We start from the raw sequence: 20,101 nt of genomic DNA, 5'->3' as shown, positions 1-20,101 counted from the left end.
AGGTCAAGAGTTTGTTCTTGCCGGTTCTGGCAGCCGCATTCCGACAGAGGCGAAATGCACAAAGGGACGTACAAATCAATTTTGGAGACCGGTAATAAATCATAGGTTCGCGATGTCAGGGCATGGGCCTGGAACCCTTAATTACACTGTCTGCCATAGCCCAAGTGATCCCTCATAGAAGTCAAGGCTAAACAGTCAACATCACCACGATGCTCAGTGCCAACGTTGCCATAAATTTTCAAGTGCACGTCAAAATACTGCACACCAATCTACTCGAAGCACATAGCGGTTCCACATTCTAGCTGGTTTCGGATCAAATAGGTTCAACTCGTCGATCTTGCGACACTGACGCACTTTGTTCAGAGCAGTTACTGCACATATAGTACGATGCCAAGGTGGTATGGTATGTGCCACTTGGGTGGTATAACCAAGCGGCTCCAAACGCCCTTCAGTAAACATGCGAATGCGGCCTCGCAGTACGAAGCGAAATGCGGCTCGAGAGCAACAGTCCATTAAAATTCCGCACGAATTTTATATGTTCTAAAACGTCATAAGCGTACTTTTATGTCCACTGCAGGGCGAAGGTCTCTCCCAGCGATCTCTAATTACCCCTGTCCTGCACTAGCTTATTTCAAGTTATGCCTGCAAATTTCCTGATTTTATTACCCCACCTAACGTCCCGCCGTCCCCGACTGCACTTCCTTTCCCCTAGCACCCACTATGCACTTCTAATAGACCACCGATTATCTGCCCTATAAGTTAAGCGGCCTGTCTAGCTCCGATTTTTCCTCTTAATTTCAACTAACACTACCCTCGTTTGCTCTCTGATACACAGTGCTCTCTTCCTCTCTCTTAGCAATATATAGGCATAACATTTTTCGTTTCATGGCTTGTTTGAGCGGTCCTTAAGTTATTCTCACACTTCATTGTTAACCTCAAAGTTTCTGCCCCATATGATAGTGCTGGAAGAATGAAATGATTGTACGCTTTTCTTTTCAACGACAGCGGTAAGCTCACGGTCACGATTTGGTAATGCCGGCCGTATGCACTCCGACCCATTTTCATTCTAATATAAATTTCCGTCACATGATCAGGGTTCACTATCAGTAATTGACCAATTAGGCTCCAAACACATCAATGACAAACTTGACGGTTGTCAGGGACGGACATGGCACTTATGTTTGCTAAAACCCAACAGAGAGTCATGATGAGCATGAAAATTCAGGCTACTGCGCGCTTACCTATCACACAGCCTATCAGACATTAGGCAGAAGTACGCCGCACAGCAATGTTACTGCCTTCCACAGCAGCGCACGCTCAATACAATTATGCACTGAAACAGCTCAATGCACTTTGAGATGACAAATCAGAGTGCGCCACAAAGATATAAGCACGCGCCATCCTCGGCTATAAGTTGTGACCTCTGGCCAAGGAGCCGCAACAGTGCGTTCCAACGCTTACCTCCGTCAGCTCAAGCGGCGCAGATAGACGTAATGATGTTCGTAAGACTGCTACACCCCTATCGTATAAATTTCTTCTTAAGTCGTCATCTGCGACGACTGTTTAGGTTTTGTGAATCGACTTACGCTTACTATTGGCGGAAGTACTGAAGTTCGCACCTGTGCTACCCTTACATAGATGCATTTTTTCGACTACAGCGCTTGTCTTTGCAGCGGCGGGCATCGCAAGCTTATTGATCTTACGAACAGTTTTAGCTTTGTGAATACGCTTTCTTCGTAAAATTTTTCTTACGCCAAAATTTGTTCGTAAGTTCGCTTGATGAATTCCGCCCCAGAAACCAAGTGAATTTAACAAAGATGGTAATTAGTGGGAGAGTAGCTGTGTTCTATAATTTGTGCGTGCACGGGGTATGAACCAGGTTGCATTATGACGAGTGTTCTATTTTTTTACATTCTTGTGTAAGCTGGATAGGTGCTCAATAAAGAGACTTCCTCGCTTTTTTTTTTTCTGTAAGGTACCGTTGCAAGAGCAATTCATTGAATAGCAAATTTACAGGACAAACTTGAAGTTTCTTAAGGAGGGGTTCAGTGTGTGCATCATAAGCTGAGTTGCTAATAGCACGCACGGCCTTTTTCTGTAGTAGAGAAAGTTTAGTAATGTTTGACCCTGTAGTGTTTCCCCAGACAAGGTGACAGTATTTTAGGTGTGAAAAAAAGAGAGAGTTATAAACTAATAATTTGACGGAAGTGGGCAGAGAAGAGCGTACCTTTTTTGCAAGGGCACCCACGACGCCAGCAAGTTTACCGCTGAGCATATTGAAATGTTTATTCCAGGTTAAATGTTCATCAAAAATGATGCCAAGGCACTTAACTGAGGAGGTTACATCCATAGTTGAGTTTCGAATAAATATACAGTCAGTAATATTAGCCCATAGAAAGAACGTAAGATTGGGCAAGTTGGCATTCCATGTCTTGTACTTAATAGCGCATAAAAAAGGGACGAGGCACAGATGGACGACGTAGACACAGCGCTAACTTCCAACAATATTTTATTCTACGAAGCACTTAACACATATATAGTCAACAGATAGCAGTGCACGCAAGTGCATAAGTACTGGTTTTTGAACACATGACGGCAACGTGACATGTGTAATGGAAAAGATGAGATCGAAGATGAAAAAGGTGAAAAAATTTAAAAAAGATTAAAAAATTATCTTGTAGCGACTGATTAGGATGCCATCTTCATCACGCCACCCTCTGTACCTTGTTTAAAAAATCTAATTCTTTTTTCAAAAGATCAACTGAAGGCGCGTTAACACAAGCATTCCCCAAACTAGCGATCTTCGCCGCTTCAATGATCTCACGTGTTGTTTGCATTGGGCTTCTTCCTATCGCTGTGCACTGCTTATAAATGGGACTGCACCCATGCTTTCTACAGTGGAAAGCCAGATGGCCTACTCCTCCAGTTCGCACGTTGTTTGCGTGTTCACGCAGCCTATCATTTATACACCTTCCTGTTTGGCCGATGTATTTTTTGCCACACGACAAGGGTAGTTCATACACGATATTGTTCTCACACTGAACATGGCTTTCCTTGTACTTTGTCTGGCAACGGGGTTTTCCAGAACCACAATAGCTGGCCTTGCACAAGTTGGACAGCTTGTTTGGCGCTGAAAAGATGACGCTTACATTTGCGTTATTGCCAATCTTTTTCAGCCTGTGTGAGATATCGTGGATGTACGGTATTATTGAGCGTTTCTGCTTCCTTTGAACGATGTCCAGGAGAAGCGAACTGCTCATTTTGAACGCGCTTCACGGTCCTAAGGAGGCCTTCGGCCACCGCTGTAATAATATACTGCGGAAAACCAGCCTGTTTGAGGCGTTCCTCTTGCGCAAGGAAACTGGAAAAACACTTATGAGGGCATGAGCGGCGAAGCGCATTCATTAGGGTTGACTTTGCGATGCCTCTTTTAACCAACTTAGAGTGGCCTGACGAAAATGGCAGTAGCGGCTTGTTCGCCCTTGGTTCATATGCCCAGCACACTTGGTCTCCCTCAAAAAGCATTCTTATGTCGAGGAATCGTAAAGTACCGTTTTGAGGCATTTCATGCGTGATAGTGAGCAGGTGCAAACACTTAGTAAAAAGGTCTAGCACTTGCGTAACATCAGGAGAAACCCTCCCGCTTAAACTTGAATCGAGAAGTACAAGGTAGTCGTCAACATACCTATATACCTTCTTTACATTTGGGTTATCTAATCTGGCATCCAGTGTCCTGTTTACACGAGCAAGATAAAGGTCACTTAAAATTGGTGCAATACAGGAACCAATGCAAATTCCTTGTTTTTGGAGATAAACGTTTCCATCCCACTTGGAGAACGTCGAGCGCAGATACATGGACAGTAGTTCAAGAAAACCCCCTGTAGATATGCAGATGGTGTTTATAAACTTGAGTTCATCGTAAGCATCAATAGCCTCTTGAACACATATTAACAACTCATCATGTGGCAGTGAATAATATAGATCTTTTACATCTATAGAAAAAGCGTTCAAATTACTACCTGCATGTATCTTCAGGTAACTTATCACTTCTTCTGAGTTCTTGGTCAGAAAAGGGTCATTAACTGCAAGCAATTTCAACTTACGTTGAAGAAAAAGGCCCACGGACTTTTGCCAAGTTCCACTTTCTGACACTATAATACGCAGTGGCCATTCCGGTTTATGGGTTTTGATCGAAAAAAACATTTCAAGGCTCCCAGCTTTTTTGCTTTCGATCTCACGAACCAGTTTACTCAGGTTTAATTTCTGACAAAGCTTCTTAGCTTCCGTTTTCACTTTCGCAAGTGAGACATCATTCCTGCTATGAAAAACGGAATCCAACGCCTCATCTGCCTTCTGTTTCAAAGAGTTGTGTGGGATGACAACGAAACCACCCTCCTTATCTGCAGGAAGCAGTGCCAAGCTATTTTCGCGAAGGAAATGTCTGACACGTTTCAAGGGCACTGACGGCCGGGATGGCTTAGCTCGCGACACAACATCTACACCTATTGAAATGCACATTCCCACTTCATTTCCCTCAGCGCGTTTAGAAACGTCTCTAACCAAGGTTAAGAGTTCAGGAGCGGACAGTTTAGGTTCAACAGCAAATTTTGGTCCCAGCTTCAGGGTGTCTCTCACATACCCAGGCAGTTGTATGTCCCCATCGATGTGGACTGCGTTGATCTGGTTCCCTTGATTTCTTTTCTGTGTTGCCCGCAGTTCTCTGAGGCGAGGTCTCCAGAGGGCTTCCACAGTGTTGTCAATCCTTCTTGAGTATTCTCGCCACTTTTTCCTTTTTGCCACAGGTTGATTTTCCTGAAGAAACACTTGTGCCTGCAGTAAGTCCCTGTAAAGCCGCGCTTGTCTGAGGCATTCTGATCTCAAAATCTTGCAACTTCTTCGTCCATGTCCTCTCGAGGGTTCAAGGTCCCCACAGAAGCGTTGCACATCCGGCGGCGTCTGGTCGAGTCGTAGACAGTACGAGAGCGAGCGTGCCCTACAAAAGGCAGCTGAGATGACTGTGATGAGTATGGAAGGATGCAACGTAGAACATAAAACAGAGCCCGATGTGCTAGAAATGTAACTTGAAGGAGCGTAAGATTGGGCGAGTTGGTATTCCTTGTCTTGTACTTAATAGCGCATAAAAAAGGGACGAGGCACAGATGGACGACGCGGACACAGCGCTAACTTCCAACAATATTTTATTCTACGAAGCACTTCACACATATATAGTCAACAGATAGCAGCGCACGCAAGCGCATAAGTACTGGTTTTTGAACACATGACGGCAACGTGACATGTGTAATGGAAAAGATGAGATCGAAGATGAAAAAGGTGAAAAAATTTTAAAAAGATTAAAAAATTATCTTGTAGCGACCGATTAGGCCAAACAGGAAGGTGTATAAATGATAGGCTGCATGAACACGCAAACAACGTGCGAACTGGAGGAGTGGGCCATCTGACTTTCCACTGTAGAAAGCATGGGTGCAGTCCCATTTATAAGCAGTGCACAGCGATAGGAAGAAGCCCAATGCAAACAACACGTGAGATCATTGAAGCGGCGAAGATCGCTAGTTTGGGGAATGCTTGTGTTAGCGCGCCTTCAATTGATCTTTCGAAAAAAGAATTAGATTTTTTAAACAAGGTACAGAGGGTGGCGTGATGAAGATGGCATCCTAATCGGTCGCTACAAGATAATTCTTTAATCTTTTTAAAATTTTTTCACCTTTTTCATCTTCGATCTCATCTTTTCCATTACACATGTCACGTTGCCGTCATGTGTTCAAAAACCAGTACTTATGCGCTTGCGTGCGCTGCTATCTGTTGACTATATATGTGTGAAGTGCTTCGTAGAATAAAATATTGTTGGAAGTTAGCGCTGTGTCCGCGTCGTCCATCTGTGCCTCGTCCCTTTTTCATGCGCTTTTTCAAGACATAGCCCATAGAATTTTTAGGTTGAAATAGAATGGCTTTCGTTTTGTTCGTGTTAATGGTTAATGAGTTTACTTAACACCATGTATTAAGCTTATTTAATGCTGACCTTGTGCAAGTCACCAGTTCACCACAGCTAGCAGACCTAAATAATAAGGTGGTATCATCAACATAAATAATATATTTAGCCGCTGAAGTAATGTTTGTTATGTCGTTAATATAAACATTAAATAATAGCAGCCCAAGAATGCTCCCCTGAGGCATCTCCCTTGTTACTCATTTAAGATCTGATGTATGATTTCCTATTACAACCACTTGACATCGGTACTCCAGATAGCTCATTATTATACTTAAAAATACGCCTCTAAAGTCATAGGTTTCGAGCTTTCCTATTAGTGTTTCATGATTAATACGATCGAAGGCCTTGGAGAAGTCTATGAACACCCCTAGTGTTAATAACTTTTGTTCATATGCGTTAAGTATAAATTCTTTTTGGGTTAAGAGTGCCTGTTCCGTTGAACGTCCTTTCGTGAAGCTAAATTGATCGACGGTAAGGATGTGATGTTTTTCACAAAACGAAAGCATTCTAACTTTAATCATTGTTTTAATACATTTAGAAAAGATCGGTAGGATCGATATAGGTCTGTAATTGGATAATAGGTTCTTGTCACCACCTTTAAAAATAACAGAAACTTTCGCTACTTGCAGTGCTTTCGGAAATGTACCATTTAAAAATGCGAGGTTAAAAACATGCTCTAATACCGGGGAGATAATATCTATGACATATTTAGCAGGGCGAATTTGCAAGCCATCAACATCAGTGCTTCTACTGTTCCGAAAAGTTATGAATGCACTATGTATCTCCTGAGCACTGGTAGGTGTTAGAAATGCACTGACAGGGTTATTAGATGTAAGATGGTCTAAGCTAGCAGGATGATGAGGGCTGTTTATAAGAGAAGTGAAGTAATCATTAAACAAATTTGCTTATGAAGAACCTGACATTGGTGTGCCATTTAGATTTATTTCATGAGACTGCTGCGCATGCCGGTTTACTCTCCCTAGCACGCCATGGCATATGCCTTTGCCAGACGATGTCGTTACGTTTCATTATCTGTGGATTAAATACATTGTGCATATAATTCTTTTTAGTCTCTCTGAGGGTATGCGTTAATTTGTTTCTGGAAGATTTAAAATTCTTGATGTCATTTGCGTCTCTCATTTGCAAAAATTTTCTATACTGTCTTTTTGTTTTATTTGAGATAGAAGTCTCTTTGTGATCCAAGGTTTTCGTACTTTTCTGTTGCGTGTTTTCGTTGTATTCAGAAAATGTTTGATGCAAGTGGATTTGAACAGATGTAAAAAGGAGTTATAGGCTAAACCAGGATCAATCTCATTGTATATTTCCGACCAGTCTATGTTCAGTACATCACTTCGAAATTGTTGTAGTAAAATCGGATTGATATCTTGAAATGAGATTGGCTCTTCTTTTTCGGATAAGCGACATGGTTTATGTAGGTCAGTGATAAGAAAGATTGGGAGGTGATCACTGATGTGTACGCCAAGCAATACTTGATCAGAAGTATAAGCACAGAAAAAAGACACAACTGTAACAGACCAAGGCCGTGATATTGTAGCGATGCCTTTTCCGATGCTATTCCTCTTCGCGCTTTTGGCGCTTCATCAGTGGTCAGAGCGACGCCCCGCAAGCCTTATAAATGGGATCAGCTGGCCGTGAACAAGAGTGGCATAGAATCGAGTGGAAGGCACTGTGTAATAAACTGGTACTAGCAACGCTTTTTACTCAGAGGACCGGTACTGAAAAGCGCTTGCATTTTCTACTTTAGGTTGGACTGCAAAGCTGTTGGAATGCCAAAACCGAAGATAACCTGGTACCGAAATGGAGTACCGATAAAGCATTCCTTCGAATATCAGCTCTACTATGAACCCCAGGGTATTTCGTCTCTTACAATAGCCCACACAGAGCTTGAAGATTTTGCAGAATACGTGGTGGAAGCCAAGAACCGCTACGGTATTGACACTACCCGTGCAGAGCTGATACAGCTGGGTAAGTATGCAAGCACCACAGTTTTTTTTTTTTTTTTTGAGGTTGAGAAAACATTGGTTCCCTCATGCATGAAAAGAAACTTAAAGGGGAGGAAAAGCCCGCACCACCAAGATATAGCAAGTGTAAAGCCAATTGAAATAAAATAAAAAGGGCATGGTGACTCGAAAGTAAATTTGGAAATAAAGCCAATGGGAATGAAACAAAAAAACACTATCGGGGAGGAGCAAATGAATTCGAATCTGACGCATAATGGCATTCAGAAATTTTTTAATTAATTTTGGTGTATTGTGTTAACGTGGTTCTAAGCTGAGGCTCTCGACACGTAATGAAGGTGGAAGAATATGCGCAAATGAAAAGGCGCCCGCTATGCAGTTAGCAAATAGCATTTTTATAGAAAAGGGAAATTAATGTGCGGTAAGAATGCTCACAACATAAAACAAGAGTCTTTGCCAAAGCGCAGGCAGCAAAGAAGAGTAACTCATAAAGAACTATAATATGAGCAGGAACCCATAAAGGTGTGTCAAGCCTACGCCATATGACGCAAATATCACGGCTGGCAAGCTCCTATAGAACAGATTCACAGACGGCATACACCATCCCTTCCCCAAGCTTCGGTTGTTTTTTCATCTTTGTGCCACTGACCGATCTAAGGTTCTAAGCTTATACATTCTATAAAAACCAAACTGGCAGGATAAATTTTTAGGTCTCAAATATGAAGAGAGCTTAGGCAAAACACCTGAAAGAAAACGTCGAGCAACTAAAGGGTATTAGGATAAAGACACACTATATGGAGAAATCAAAATAACACAGAAAACGTTTAATTTTGTTTTATGGTGCGTTAAACTACTTTGTTAAAGTTCAAAAAGCGGACAACTTCTCGGATGGAGAAAAAAGAACACCAACATTAGTTCGTTACGACACCTTCTTCAAAATATGCGAATGTGTGCATATATACGGAGCAATGGCGGTTTTAGGTTTCTAATTTAAACCACGGTGAGAAGATTGCTCTCTTCTGCGCTCATGACTGGGAAAACTCACAAGAACAGTAATCTGTATATGCTTGAGAAGTCCCGCATTAGTTAGGCAACAGCATTGTCTGCCAAAGCTTCCAGTCATTTTGTGTTGACAAGATTAATGTCTCTCAAGCGTTAGCGATGCACAGCAAAGTTATAATTCTCATAACAAATTTAGAACGTAACAGTCATGTTGGGGCACAGGTTTCTTAGCACGCGGTTCATACGTCCAGCACGTGCGTTCCTCAGTGAATCTTAGTTTAAGCAATGGAATAAAGTCATCAGCAGCTACTTCATGCACGACTTCTAGCGTAAACATAAACTCGCTTTGCATGTCTATTTTAGCCATGTTCCTTCTTTTACACGCTACAATTTGCCAGTCATTTTAAATTATTCCTGATATAACGATATCCGGTTGTAGCGGTCAAATTATAAGGTTTTTTTGAACATCATTTACAAGTTGCTTACACTGTATAGAACTTACAAATCCTTTGGGAAAAACTCGTAATACGAAAATCTCAATTTGTTGAAGCATAGCCGGTTCACAAAATATTTATCTTTATTATTTTCTTATTTTCCCTTCTTTTTATTTGTCAGCACGTTTCACAGCACATATGATTTACTCCTCTCCGCATTTCGCGTGCCCCATTTCCACACTTTTTTTTTCTGAAGAAATCTGAAAATAAGTAATATTCTGGACTTAGCTACCTCAATCTTACGAGCACAACCACTGTCATATGACGCTATTGTGTGACGCTCCTGTATCTTTAATTACAGATCTGAATTCCATGAGGCCCATGCGACGAATACATAGATCGGATCATCGCCTGAGCCTTGGTGAGAGCTAAAGCTTGTGTTTTTCGTTACGTTACCTACGTATATTTCTGAATAAGGCATTAACCTCGGTGGCTCTTCTTTTCGCCCTACAGACTTTAAGAGCATGCGGCCGCGGTTCGAAGTGCCCCTGCAGAGCACATACCACAAGCCTTTGGGATTCCCTGTGACGCTCGAGTGCACCGTACGGGGACGTCCAAAGCCTAACGTTCAGTGGTTCCACAATGGCGTCTTGATCGAGCCAAGCTACATGCCTGTCTACAAAATAACACTTCTGAGTGACAAGAGCATGCTGCACATCACCGAAATGATGCCTGCGACCGAAGGGCGCTATGTCTGCAAGGCTGTAAACGAGGCCGGAGAAAAAACCACTGAGTGCATTCTTCATGCTGGAGGTATGATATTGGTGCAACAAAATATTTATACCTTCTCTTTGCGTGGTGACGCTAGCAATTATCGAATTGGTGTGTGCGGTCTGGTATATTTCGTTCCTCATTTCAAATTTCTTGAATCTACTACGCTCACTTAGTTCTGACCAGAGATCCTTGCAGTATTTCCCCATGAATTGACGTGTTTTTGAAACAATCCACGATTCAAAGGTAGTGAAATAACACGAAAGTCTGGCAGAAATATATGTCATTCGATAACTGTTTACAGCTAAGCCATCGTTCTCGACTGAATATTATTTCTGTCTGACTTTATGGCACACGTGCAGTGAAGAAGCACAGCCTACTCACATGTACTGCTGATTTGAATAAAGCAGACAAGCTGCGAAAATTGAACGTTGTTTAAAACCAGTGTTATCAATCTAACATAGAACGCGTTTGGTTGGGCGCTTACATCAACAAAGTAAAGGCCTTCTGATTTGCTTCGCACAGCTAAAGAGCGGTAGGTTCGGTCTACGTTCGTTGTTAAGAATTTCATCACAGTTTTGAAGGCACACAAGAAACGCTTGTCCCGTTTGTTGGGTAGTGTTTCTATTAACTTAGAATTAATAAAGTGCAATGTACATAATTGGTCATTTAATAGTAATAGTAGTAGTAGTAATAATAATAATAACCTAGGGAGTGTCTATAAAAATTCGATATGTACACCACTAGTCATTCCTGAGTAATGCTGCACATTGTAGCCTGCTTCTAAATCGGCTGGTAGCTCTGCAAAAGGGAATGAGCAAGTTCATAAGCATAACATCCACTAATGAGGCTCAACTATACATCGTATAAACTGTTTGTAGACCATAACAACAGCGTGTTTCTTTTTTTCTTCTTAAATCTCAGTGTCGTCGTGACCCAGGCTTTTTGTGCTGCGGTGGCCACACACATGTGCACATTTTATACCTTTAAACACTGCACATGTTATGTTCGTTGAGCACAAAAAATCGTGGCTTTTTAGGACTTCCGTAATCGAATTTCCTTACTCAGTAGCATGTTGCTTTTCACCATACTCGATCGAAGTGCGCGCGGTTGTGCGTGCGCTGATTCGTATAATTTTCTTTGGCTTTTTATCTAGTTTTTGCATTATGCTTTTGCCTGTAGGTCACAAAGGCCGAATAAAGAAATCAATGTATTTTTGGGGGGGGTATATGAGACGTATAAGTGCCGCTTTTCATTACCTGAAATATTGTGCGGGTGCTTTGTTTTTTTTTTCTTATTTTTCACTCTGTTATTGTGATATACTGATCTCCAGATGCTGATACGAGTATGTCACCAGGGCGCGGGCTTTTGTACGTCTTCAAACAATGATTTTCATTTTATTTTATTTATGAGCCAAGCAAGCGACATTCTTGGGTTATTATAGCTATTGTGCTGCTGTTGTTAAAGCAGCCCGTCTGCTGCTATGCTGTGATAGTTCATGATCATGTTATGGTTAAAAGTGTATACTTGCCCTTCAGACTGCCTACGCAGGCTTTTCACCTGCGTCCTCTCTCTAGAGATCTTATGAAGAGACAGAAAAAAAATTCATTCTCTCATAGCTGCATTTTTGTATGCACATATCCCGCTAGCAGTGTAGTAATTTATACACTGTCTTTTCTTTTTTAAAAAAGAACCTGAGGAACACAAGCCGGATGAATTCCACCCACCACAAGAGGAAAAGCCGCACAAGGTTCCTGCGTTTCTTCAGTCCAAACAACCACGAAGGAAGCCATCAGATGACGAATACCAAAGCTTTGAGTCAGAGTCGGAATTGAGCTTTAAGGAAACAATCGTGCCACAGATCCGCAAGCTGTCAAGGCCGAAAGGTGATTTAAAAATATACCTTCCATGCTTTGGGAAAGATTGTTTAACTTGACGTGTTTCGCAAAGGCAGGACAACATTTGATAAGTTGGGGATTGCTTCAACCTGCCTGCCACTTTGCAGCCTTTCTATGATTTTGCGCTCTATCGTGATTTAGTTCCACGACTTACGAGCCGCGATCCAACTCTAAAATGTGGCTTCGTTATTCACATCTTCCAGAGTCCCCGCCACCTGAAAAGCCGGAGAAGACGGCGAAAGAGAGCGCCATCGAATTCCTCACCACTGTTCTAAAGCCAACATGGCCGTTCAGTATGTTTCGTTCTGCTTCGCCAAAGGAAGCACCGAAGGAAGAGGAACAGCCCGAGAGGCCGCCGAGCGTCGAGAGACCGCCGAGCGTCGAGAGACCGCCGAGTGCCGAGAGGCCACCGAGACTGCCCGAACGGGAGAGGTTCCCCAGCGCCGAGAGGCCACCCAGGCCCGAGAGGCCGCCGAGCACTGAGAAGACAAGGCCTGGAAGGCCACCAAGGGCTGAACCGCCGAGGCCCCTCAGGCCGGGAGAGCTCGCTGAAAGGCCGCCCGTCACTGAGCCCGTCCAACGCAAGGAGCCCCCGAGGCCGGAGTCGCCCTGGTTCCTCGAACCCACCGAACCATATCAAACTGAAAGGCCTCCTTCCGTCGAGATGGACAGGTTGGCGCCAAGAGGTGAGGAGTGTTCATGCATGAAGGCAACCAACGCCGCAACCGTCCCCTGTCATTAGCCACATGCACTGACAACCATCGCTCAGAGGCTCTTTTGGTTATTTATGGGACGTTCAGACAGAGCGAAGTCAGTGCCTTGAAGCGATTCTTATTGCATTATTTAATATTTTTCATCTGTGCATACAGAGCTACTTTGTAAAAGTATTTAACTCAGTCATCGTGGTTGGGTTCATAACATAAGCAATATATTTATAATTAGTTTCTTTTTACTTTGAGCTACTAACAGCAACATCATTTATGCTTCAGTAAGTCGATTTAGTCATTTATTCGCTCCCACAAATGATCATCGGAGATAACAGTGCCTCCAATGTCTGCGGCTAGTGGACGCCCTTTTTTAGCTCTTATGTGACCTTACGAATGTTACACAGTTGGGAAGGTCCTTAACAGACGCTGGGTTTGCGTGTGATTTGTACGTCATTCCATGTATAGATTAAGGGAAAGGTGCATTTACCTGCAAAATGTCTTTATCTGCAGTTACCTGCAATACAAACGAAATTCAACCCAAATAATCTAAGTGACAGCAAAAACTGCATTAATTTTTCGTACCTGTGAACACAAACCGGTATTTTTATTGAATTCTCCAAAACTCATCATTGTGTTCTTCCTCATTGTGTTTGTATTTGTCGCATTTGTTTATTTCAGACGCTAGAAAGCCACCAAGTGGACGAAGGACTCCTGAAGCTCCTGAAAGAATGCCACCTGAAGAATTTGTCAAGTGGAAACCGGGACATCGCAGAACGTCTGAACCTGGGATGCCTCCCAAATTCGTTGCTCCATTGGAGGACGTCGAAGTCCTTGTGGGATACCCTGCAACGTAAGAAAGTCAACATCGCTCGTTCACCTGTAAAACAACCTGAGCTTGCCACATGCTGTCCTGATTTCTAGAAAAAATTTAGCTCATGATAGTGCGGCAGCATATACATAAATAGCGCATATTTCCATCACAAGATGGTGAAATAGCGGCACTTTAGATTGTTTTTCCTCGATTTTTTCCCAAAGCATTACACAAATTACAAAAACCTTAACCATGCTGACTTATTTAGAATAGCAACGCGCGTTTTATTCTTTCTAACTACAACCGTATGGGCAGTGCTCCATCTATGAAGGCAAGTTTATCTTTACCTTCCTTACCATTCCGCAGAAATGGTTTCCGTCTACGTTTTTGATTACCATCAATCTTTACGTATCCAATTTATCCCAACCATATGATGCCAACAGATATGGTTGTGACTAACCAAAATCGGGATTAACCAAAATCGGATCCCTATAAGTTCCCCTTCTTCTAGTTCAACTTATTCCAAGTCTCACATATCAATACTTCTGTGTTCTATCATCAACACAAGGTGGATCCACTCATTGTCGCACGAATGAATATTTTACTCATTTATCCCGCATAGATCTAACGAATGAAACCATCTTGCAAGTGATATAACATCTGTATCCGATAACACTTTATTTTAAAAAGCGGTGTTTGCCTTTTTTTTTTTGGCAATAACTATGCGTATGTTTTATTTTTCTCCCTCGCAGTGAACGGGCGCCACGTGTGTGATGTCACTCTTTTTTTCTCTTCCCATCATTTTCTTGTTGTTATTCTATATTACATGCCTTACTAAAGAGCGTATATCCCGGTTCTGTGAATTTGTGATTCGTTTTTCTTTTGTAATTTTTCGTGTATAACTATACGTTATCCTTAGCTATCAGTCTCTGTTGTATCATGTTTATTGTATCATGCTGCCACGTGTCTATTTTTTTCACTTGGCATGTTCTTTGTTGCCGCGTATTTAGTAATGTGGTGATTTGTTATTAGCCCACTTCCTTCCGTAATGTCTCGGTTATTGATTTATGTAAATAAAGAAAATAGAAAATAAATTTTTTATAGGTAGACGAAAGTAAGTGCAAGGGATCATGCTCTGCAACAAACACTATAATCAACTATAATGACCTCTTGTCCGTTCGAAAGCAGCTGTAAACCTAATGCTGGTTCACACAATTTCTGTAACATTATTTTTTTCATTTTATTTTAGGAGGCCTTATTTCTCCAAAGAATTACTTGTTTAAATATCCGTCATGATTATAACGTTATCTCTATCACGTTCTTGCTCTGGGCCGCGATCTTGTAGCAATGCCTTCCGCTCGACACCATGCCACTCTTATCATCCACCGCTCACGGCCGGCTGATCCCATTGATAAAGTAGGCGGAGTGTCGATCTGACACCGACGAAGCGCGAAAAGAACGAAAATAATAGCATAGAAAAGGCATATACTGCACGTCACGTTTATGGAGGACTGGCGGGTTGTATTTTTCGCCGTGTGCGGTACAAGCGCAATCTCATCATAATTGCAGGCTTGACTGCCGGGCGATCGGAGTTCCAAAGCCTAAAATAACATGGTACAAACAAGGCCAGCCGGTGAAGTATTCTCCTGAATACAGCTTGTACTACGACACTGAAGGCAACTGCTCTATAACTATACACAGGTAAGTGTTCTTATTTCAATAACGCGCCTACAGTCGACTTAATGAGACCTCGGAGGGACATGCAGGAATAGTTGAAATTGTAGGAAGTTCGAATTCAAGGATGTGTTCTAAACGTCCAAGATATTAAACGTTTATTCACTAGAAATGTCTCGTTCTGCAAATTGCTGCCCTTCCTCCCGAGTGGGTGCAGTGCAGTTGCTGCAGACATTCGCGCACTAAAATTTCTGAAAAGAACAGTAAGCGAGGCGAAGTGCCTCTTGCACTTGAGCCATGGTCGGTTGCGAGTCCTGCAGCTCACGTCACGTCATCCGAAAGCTGCACCTGTAGCATGACACGGACCATATTCGAGCTCTCTTAATCGATCGGCAGTGATTTTTTTAATAATCCTATATCCGACGTTTCGAGAGATAATATAAGCTGTCTGGTCCAGTTGCTGTGAGACCTACATTGTTCTACCGACGAATGAGGCATTGACAACGCGCTTTGTATAGCCTGTCTCTGTCGTGATGGGCAGACATTAACAAATACGAGAAAGGCAATTGTCATTAATGCTACTTCGCTTCCTCGCAGGACAACGCCAGAGGACTTTGGCGACTTCATCTGCGAAGCAAAGAACAAATACGGAACTGAAGTTACAGAGGCTGAGCTCATTCAAATAGGTAAGTTTTAACAAATCAAAGGTATTGCGTTGTTTAATTCATAGCCTCGGAACCAAATTGCAGATATGAAGTCAATGCTGCCAATGAGGAAGACCCCAAAGAAGGTTAACAAGCTTGATCTAGGTAAGCACTCATCTCACATTCTAGACCTTCACAAAACTAACTGCAAGAGATATTTCACAATGTTACTTTTCAGAGTTTGTGCCGATGAAGCCACGATTTGAGCAGCCTTTGATAAGCGAGGTACGAGCCCCACTTGGCATGCCAATCACTTTGGAATGCGTGGCAAGGGGACGTCCACCGCCAGAAGTACGATGGTTCCACGAGGACAAGCCGATACTTCCAGACGACACAGGCAAGTTCCAAATTATCACTTGTATACCGTCTCTATTTTTACTCACACAATGACGTGTGCTATCAGCATAAATTCAAACGTGAACGATTCCGAAACTACTCTAATGCGTTGTTTCGTTTCCATGTTCACCTACATATTTGTAACAGCGCTTTAATCCAGACTCCAAAACCTACTCTTTGGACTACTACATGCATATAAACCAGATACAGAGCGATTACACCTCGCACTTCCAAGTAAAAACACATAAAAGGCACTCGTTCCTGTTCGCGTTTCAATTTATGCTGATGGTACATCATGGAACTTTTGTATATTTTCTGTACACGGGCAAAAATGTATTCCTCAAATGTGTCCAGTAAGTCCATCCTCAGTGCGTCAGTACACAATTTGGTGACATTTCTCAGCTTCCGACATTTTTTTTATGAATTCAGCTATCTTGCATGACTTCCTGTCGAACCATTCAAAAGACGAATAGCATAATGCGTGCTAGAGCCGAGGGATCACGTAGACTGGATCATCGTTGACAGCCATTTGCGTTGGCTCTCAGTGTACAATATTTATCAAAGCATCTTTCTACTCGGCAAAGGTTTTGAAAGCGTATTGTAAACAGTCAATTAGTCATGATTGGTGATTTGGCAACAGAAATAAAAGCAGAAAAATGTCTCGACTTGCTCCACATAAGGCATGACAGAAAAAGAAGGGGGGGGGAAAAAGGGGGGGGGGGTAGGGGATACGGTAGGGTAGGGTAGGGCGGGAAGCGAAAAAGGCGAGAAGATATGGGACACGAGGGCTGGTAGCTATCACAATAAACGAAAAATAACAAAAGTATAGTAATAAAACAAATGGAGGGAAGCGGAGGAAGAGAAAGCTGCTACCGATACGCAACCGTTGGACAAAAACTAGCAATGTGAGAAGTTCACCACGTTCTGGCTGTTCCCGTCTCAGTTCCAGTTACTTTGTTTCTTTCCCTTTCTTTCTTCCTTCTTTTTTTTCTTTTTTTCTTGCCTACAGAGTTGAACTGTAACCTTGATAGGTCGTTTTGTAAAGCGAACGCTTCGTTTTACAAAAAGGAAGGGACTACTCAAACAAAGGTACAAAAGCGCAAAGTGGTTGCGCTTTCGTACTTTAATTTTTTTCGTCCCTTCCTTTTCTTATCCCGTGTAAAACGGGGCGCAAGATAACTATAAGCGTGCACCAACCACTCCATTTGTTGCATTGTTGACAGGTAGTAATCAATTACTCTTCGCTTTTTTTTTTCGTATCCTGAAACAGTTTCACTAATCTCATGTCTTGTTGCCGCTAAGAGCCGTATACTTCGGAAGGTCAAGATACTGCGTATTTATGTGTACTGAAATAAATCTATATTCTCGTTGCATGGCCTACAGCCCATTCATATCGTTTTCCATCCACCATGTAAATTACACGTTGATCGAGGTTCTTAAACACCAATTACCAAAGAACTGCGAGTGTCACTAACATGAAAGCTCTCCTACACCTTCCGCATGTTATCAACCTGCAGAAAACTATCTCACCTATGTATTTTCCATAAAATCAACTATCCCAGCTCATACTTACATTCGATCTGTGCCCAAAGGTATCATTCCGCGCTGCAACACCGTCGGCTTTTCATATTCATTCCTTTCACAAACGAGCAAAGATTGGAATAACTTACCCGCATCACTTACAAGCATAACTGACACCGATAACTTTAAAACCACACTTCAAAGTTTCATTTTATAAGTTAATGTTGTGATTTAAAGATTGTTCTGCTTATTACCTGCTCTTATGCCATAATTTCAAGTTATGACTTATATTTTTATATGGTACTTGTTTTGTTTTTTTCATTCTTTTTTTATGTTACGCCATGTATTTTTGTTACGCTTTCCAAGTTTCTATTTACCATTCTTATCATTTTGTATGCCATGTTTTGCCATGCTTGCCATGTTTTTTGCCATATGTTGTATGAGCTACTTATCTAACACTTCCAGGACAATTCTTTTTTTTTCTTTTTCTTCCTTCCTACTTTTTTTTTCTCTTGTTCTTTTTATTAGTTATTGACTTCCACGTGTTTACCTTTGGCCTTTTCTTGAAAGTTTCCGCTTATTTGTATTTTTATATAATCAAGCATGTGTTACTTAGCTCTGTATTCACGTATTAGGAGAGGGGGGGAAATGCATACCAAAGGGTCCATATTTCGTTTTACTTCTGTCGTTTCAGAGAGCACAATATACAAAGTGACCATCTTGAGTGACAAAAATCTCCTTCACATCCTGGAGGTAAACGAAAGAACGCAAGGGCGATACGTCTGCAAAGCCACAAATGAAGCAGGAGAGCGGGTGACTGAGTGCTTTGTGACTATAGGCGGTAAGAAAACCTTCCTTTGTGAGTACGTGCGTGCGTGCGTGCATGTGTGTGTGTGCGCGTGTGTGTGTGCGTGCGTGTGTGTGTGTGTGTGTGTGTGTGTGTGTGTGTGTGTGTGTGTGTGTGTGTGTGTGTGTGTGTGTGTGTGTGTGTGTGTGTGTGTGTGTGTGTGTGTGTGTGTGTGTGAAACACGAGACCACGGACAAACGTCAACACTCGATCGACACCCTTGACGCTTAACACTCCATTTGTGGCCTTCATATTAACATTGCGATATCTATAAAATGGACACTCCAGGCGAATATTCGCCGTCGTCATCACCGTCGGCGTGAGGTTCCGTAAGTCCACGTGCGATCAGATCTTATCGCGCTCCGCGCGCCTTCTGCGTGGGTGCGAGGAAAAGCATGCGAGGGTGAGCCGAGCAGGATGGTGGCTTGATGCGCCCACAATGTTGGAGGTCACGTGATGAAGCGCGCTTACGGAGGAGGGAGGAGGTGAGTGCGCGGTACCGCGATCAATCACGCGCACGGGGAGTGTGTGTGTTTGTGTGTGTGTGTGTGGGAGGGGGGGGGGGAAGCAGATGAGCGGGCGTCTCCTCCGTTAGCTTGGTGTTCGCGCATGTCCGTGCTCTTTCCGCGACGCGTCAGCAGCTACGCGCATCTTGGTCCTTATCAAACTTTGAGCAGCCGTATGCACAGCGTAGATCACGAGGTTTACATTTGAGAACGCTGCTATCGCTGGCACGCGGACACATTGTCCCGTTAGACAGGCGGAGTGTGTGAATACAGAAAACAAAACGACATATAATGTAAAACTACAAACTAGGGAAGAAAGAGATCAAGGAGGAAATTTTCTACATAATTTGAGGATCGCTTCTTTTTGGAGGCTAGGGCACACTGTCTAAGAACGCCAAATTAGAAAAGTAAGTTTGCCCAAGAAGATATGTATGTAGCATCCAAAAATACCCTTGTCGAAGTGTTAAAATTTGCATTCAAAAGTGGATAAAAATGTGGTCACCCAGGAAGCACAAGTCGGTTACTAGCTAGCTTAATACAGCTTCACTAAGCTAGAAACCGCTACGGCTGAGTCAAGTTATAGTTTAGGCACATTCAAGATGGCTAACACTTGATGTCTCCAAGCCATGTGCTTCTAGCCATTGTGAAGACATTTATTAGAAAAATATCGCAAAATTTTGAAGCCATTGTCAGGGACGATCCAGGGCAGCTATAACACATGGCGCGTGTATACGTGTGTGTGTGTGGGGGGGGGGGAGGAGGGGAGGTATACCAAAACATACAGTGAACGGCAGGGCTGCACAATTAATTTTGTAAGCACAGAAGTTTCCGGCAGGCCTCAGAAAGGAGGAATTACCTCTGCGTAGTCCCATATATAGTTTCCAGCTGTAAAAATGCTTCATCA

General features: G+C 42.6%; 1 protein-coding gene across 1 annotated transcript in view; it reads left to right on the top strand.

Moving 5' to 3' along the window:
- LOC119436594 (titin-like) overlaps positions 1–20,101 on the top strand; it is a 215,517-nt gene that overhangs the window by 77,768 nt on the left and 117,648 nt on the right. Inside the window, exons 97-107 of the mRNA XM_049666848.1 lie at positions 7,773–7,993; positions 9,784–9,843; positions 9,936–10,235; positions 11,885–12,079; positions 12,295–12,777; positions 13,477–13,648; positions 15,179–15,310; positions 15,881–15,969; positions 16,033–16,092; positions 16,166–16,324; positions 18,539–18,685. Of these exons, the coding sequence (XP_049522805.1) occupies positions 7,773–7,993; positions 9,784–9,843; positions 9,936–10,235; positions 11,885–12,079; positions 12,295–12,777; positions 13,477–13,648; positions 15,179–15,310; positions 15,881–15,969; positions 16,033–16,092; positions 16,166–16,324; positions 18,539–18,685 (2,018 nt within the window). The remainder of the gene's footprint in view (positions 1–7,772; positions 7,994–9,783; positions 9,844–9,935; positions 10,236–11,884; positions 12,080–12,294; positions 12,778–13,476; positions 13,649–15,178; positions 15,311–15,880; positions 15,970–16,032; positions 16,093–16,165; positions 16,325–18,538; positions 18,686–20,101) is intronic.

The sequence above is a fragment of the Dermacentor silvarum genome, chromosome 1, assembly GCF_013339745.2.
Source record: "Dermacentor silvarum isolate Dsil-2018 chromosome 1, BIME_Dsil_1.4, whole genome shotgun sequence".
In the NCBI taxonomy this organism is placed as follows: Eukaryota; Metazoa; Arthropoda; class Arachnida; order Ixodida; family Ixodidae; genus Dermacentor; species Dermacentor silvarum.
Note: the sequence above shows the minus strand (reverse complement) of the source record. Positions and strands in the feature narration are given on the sequence as shown.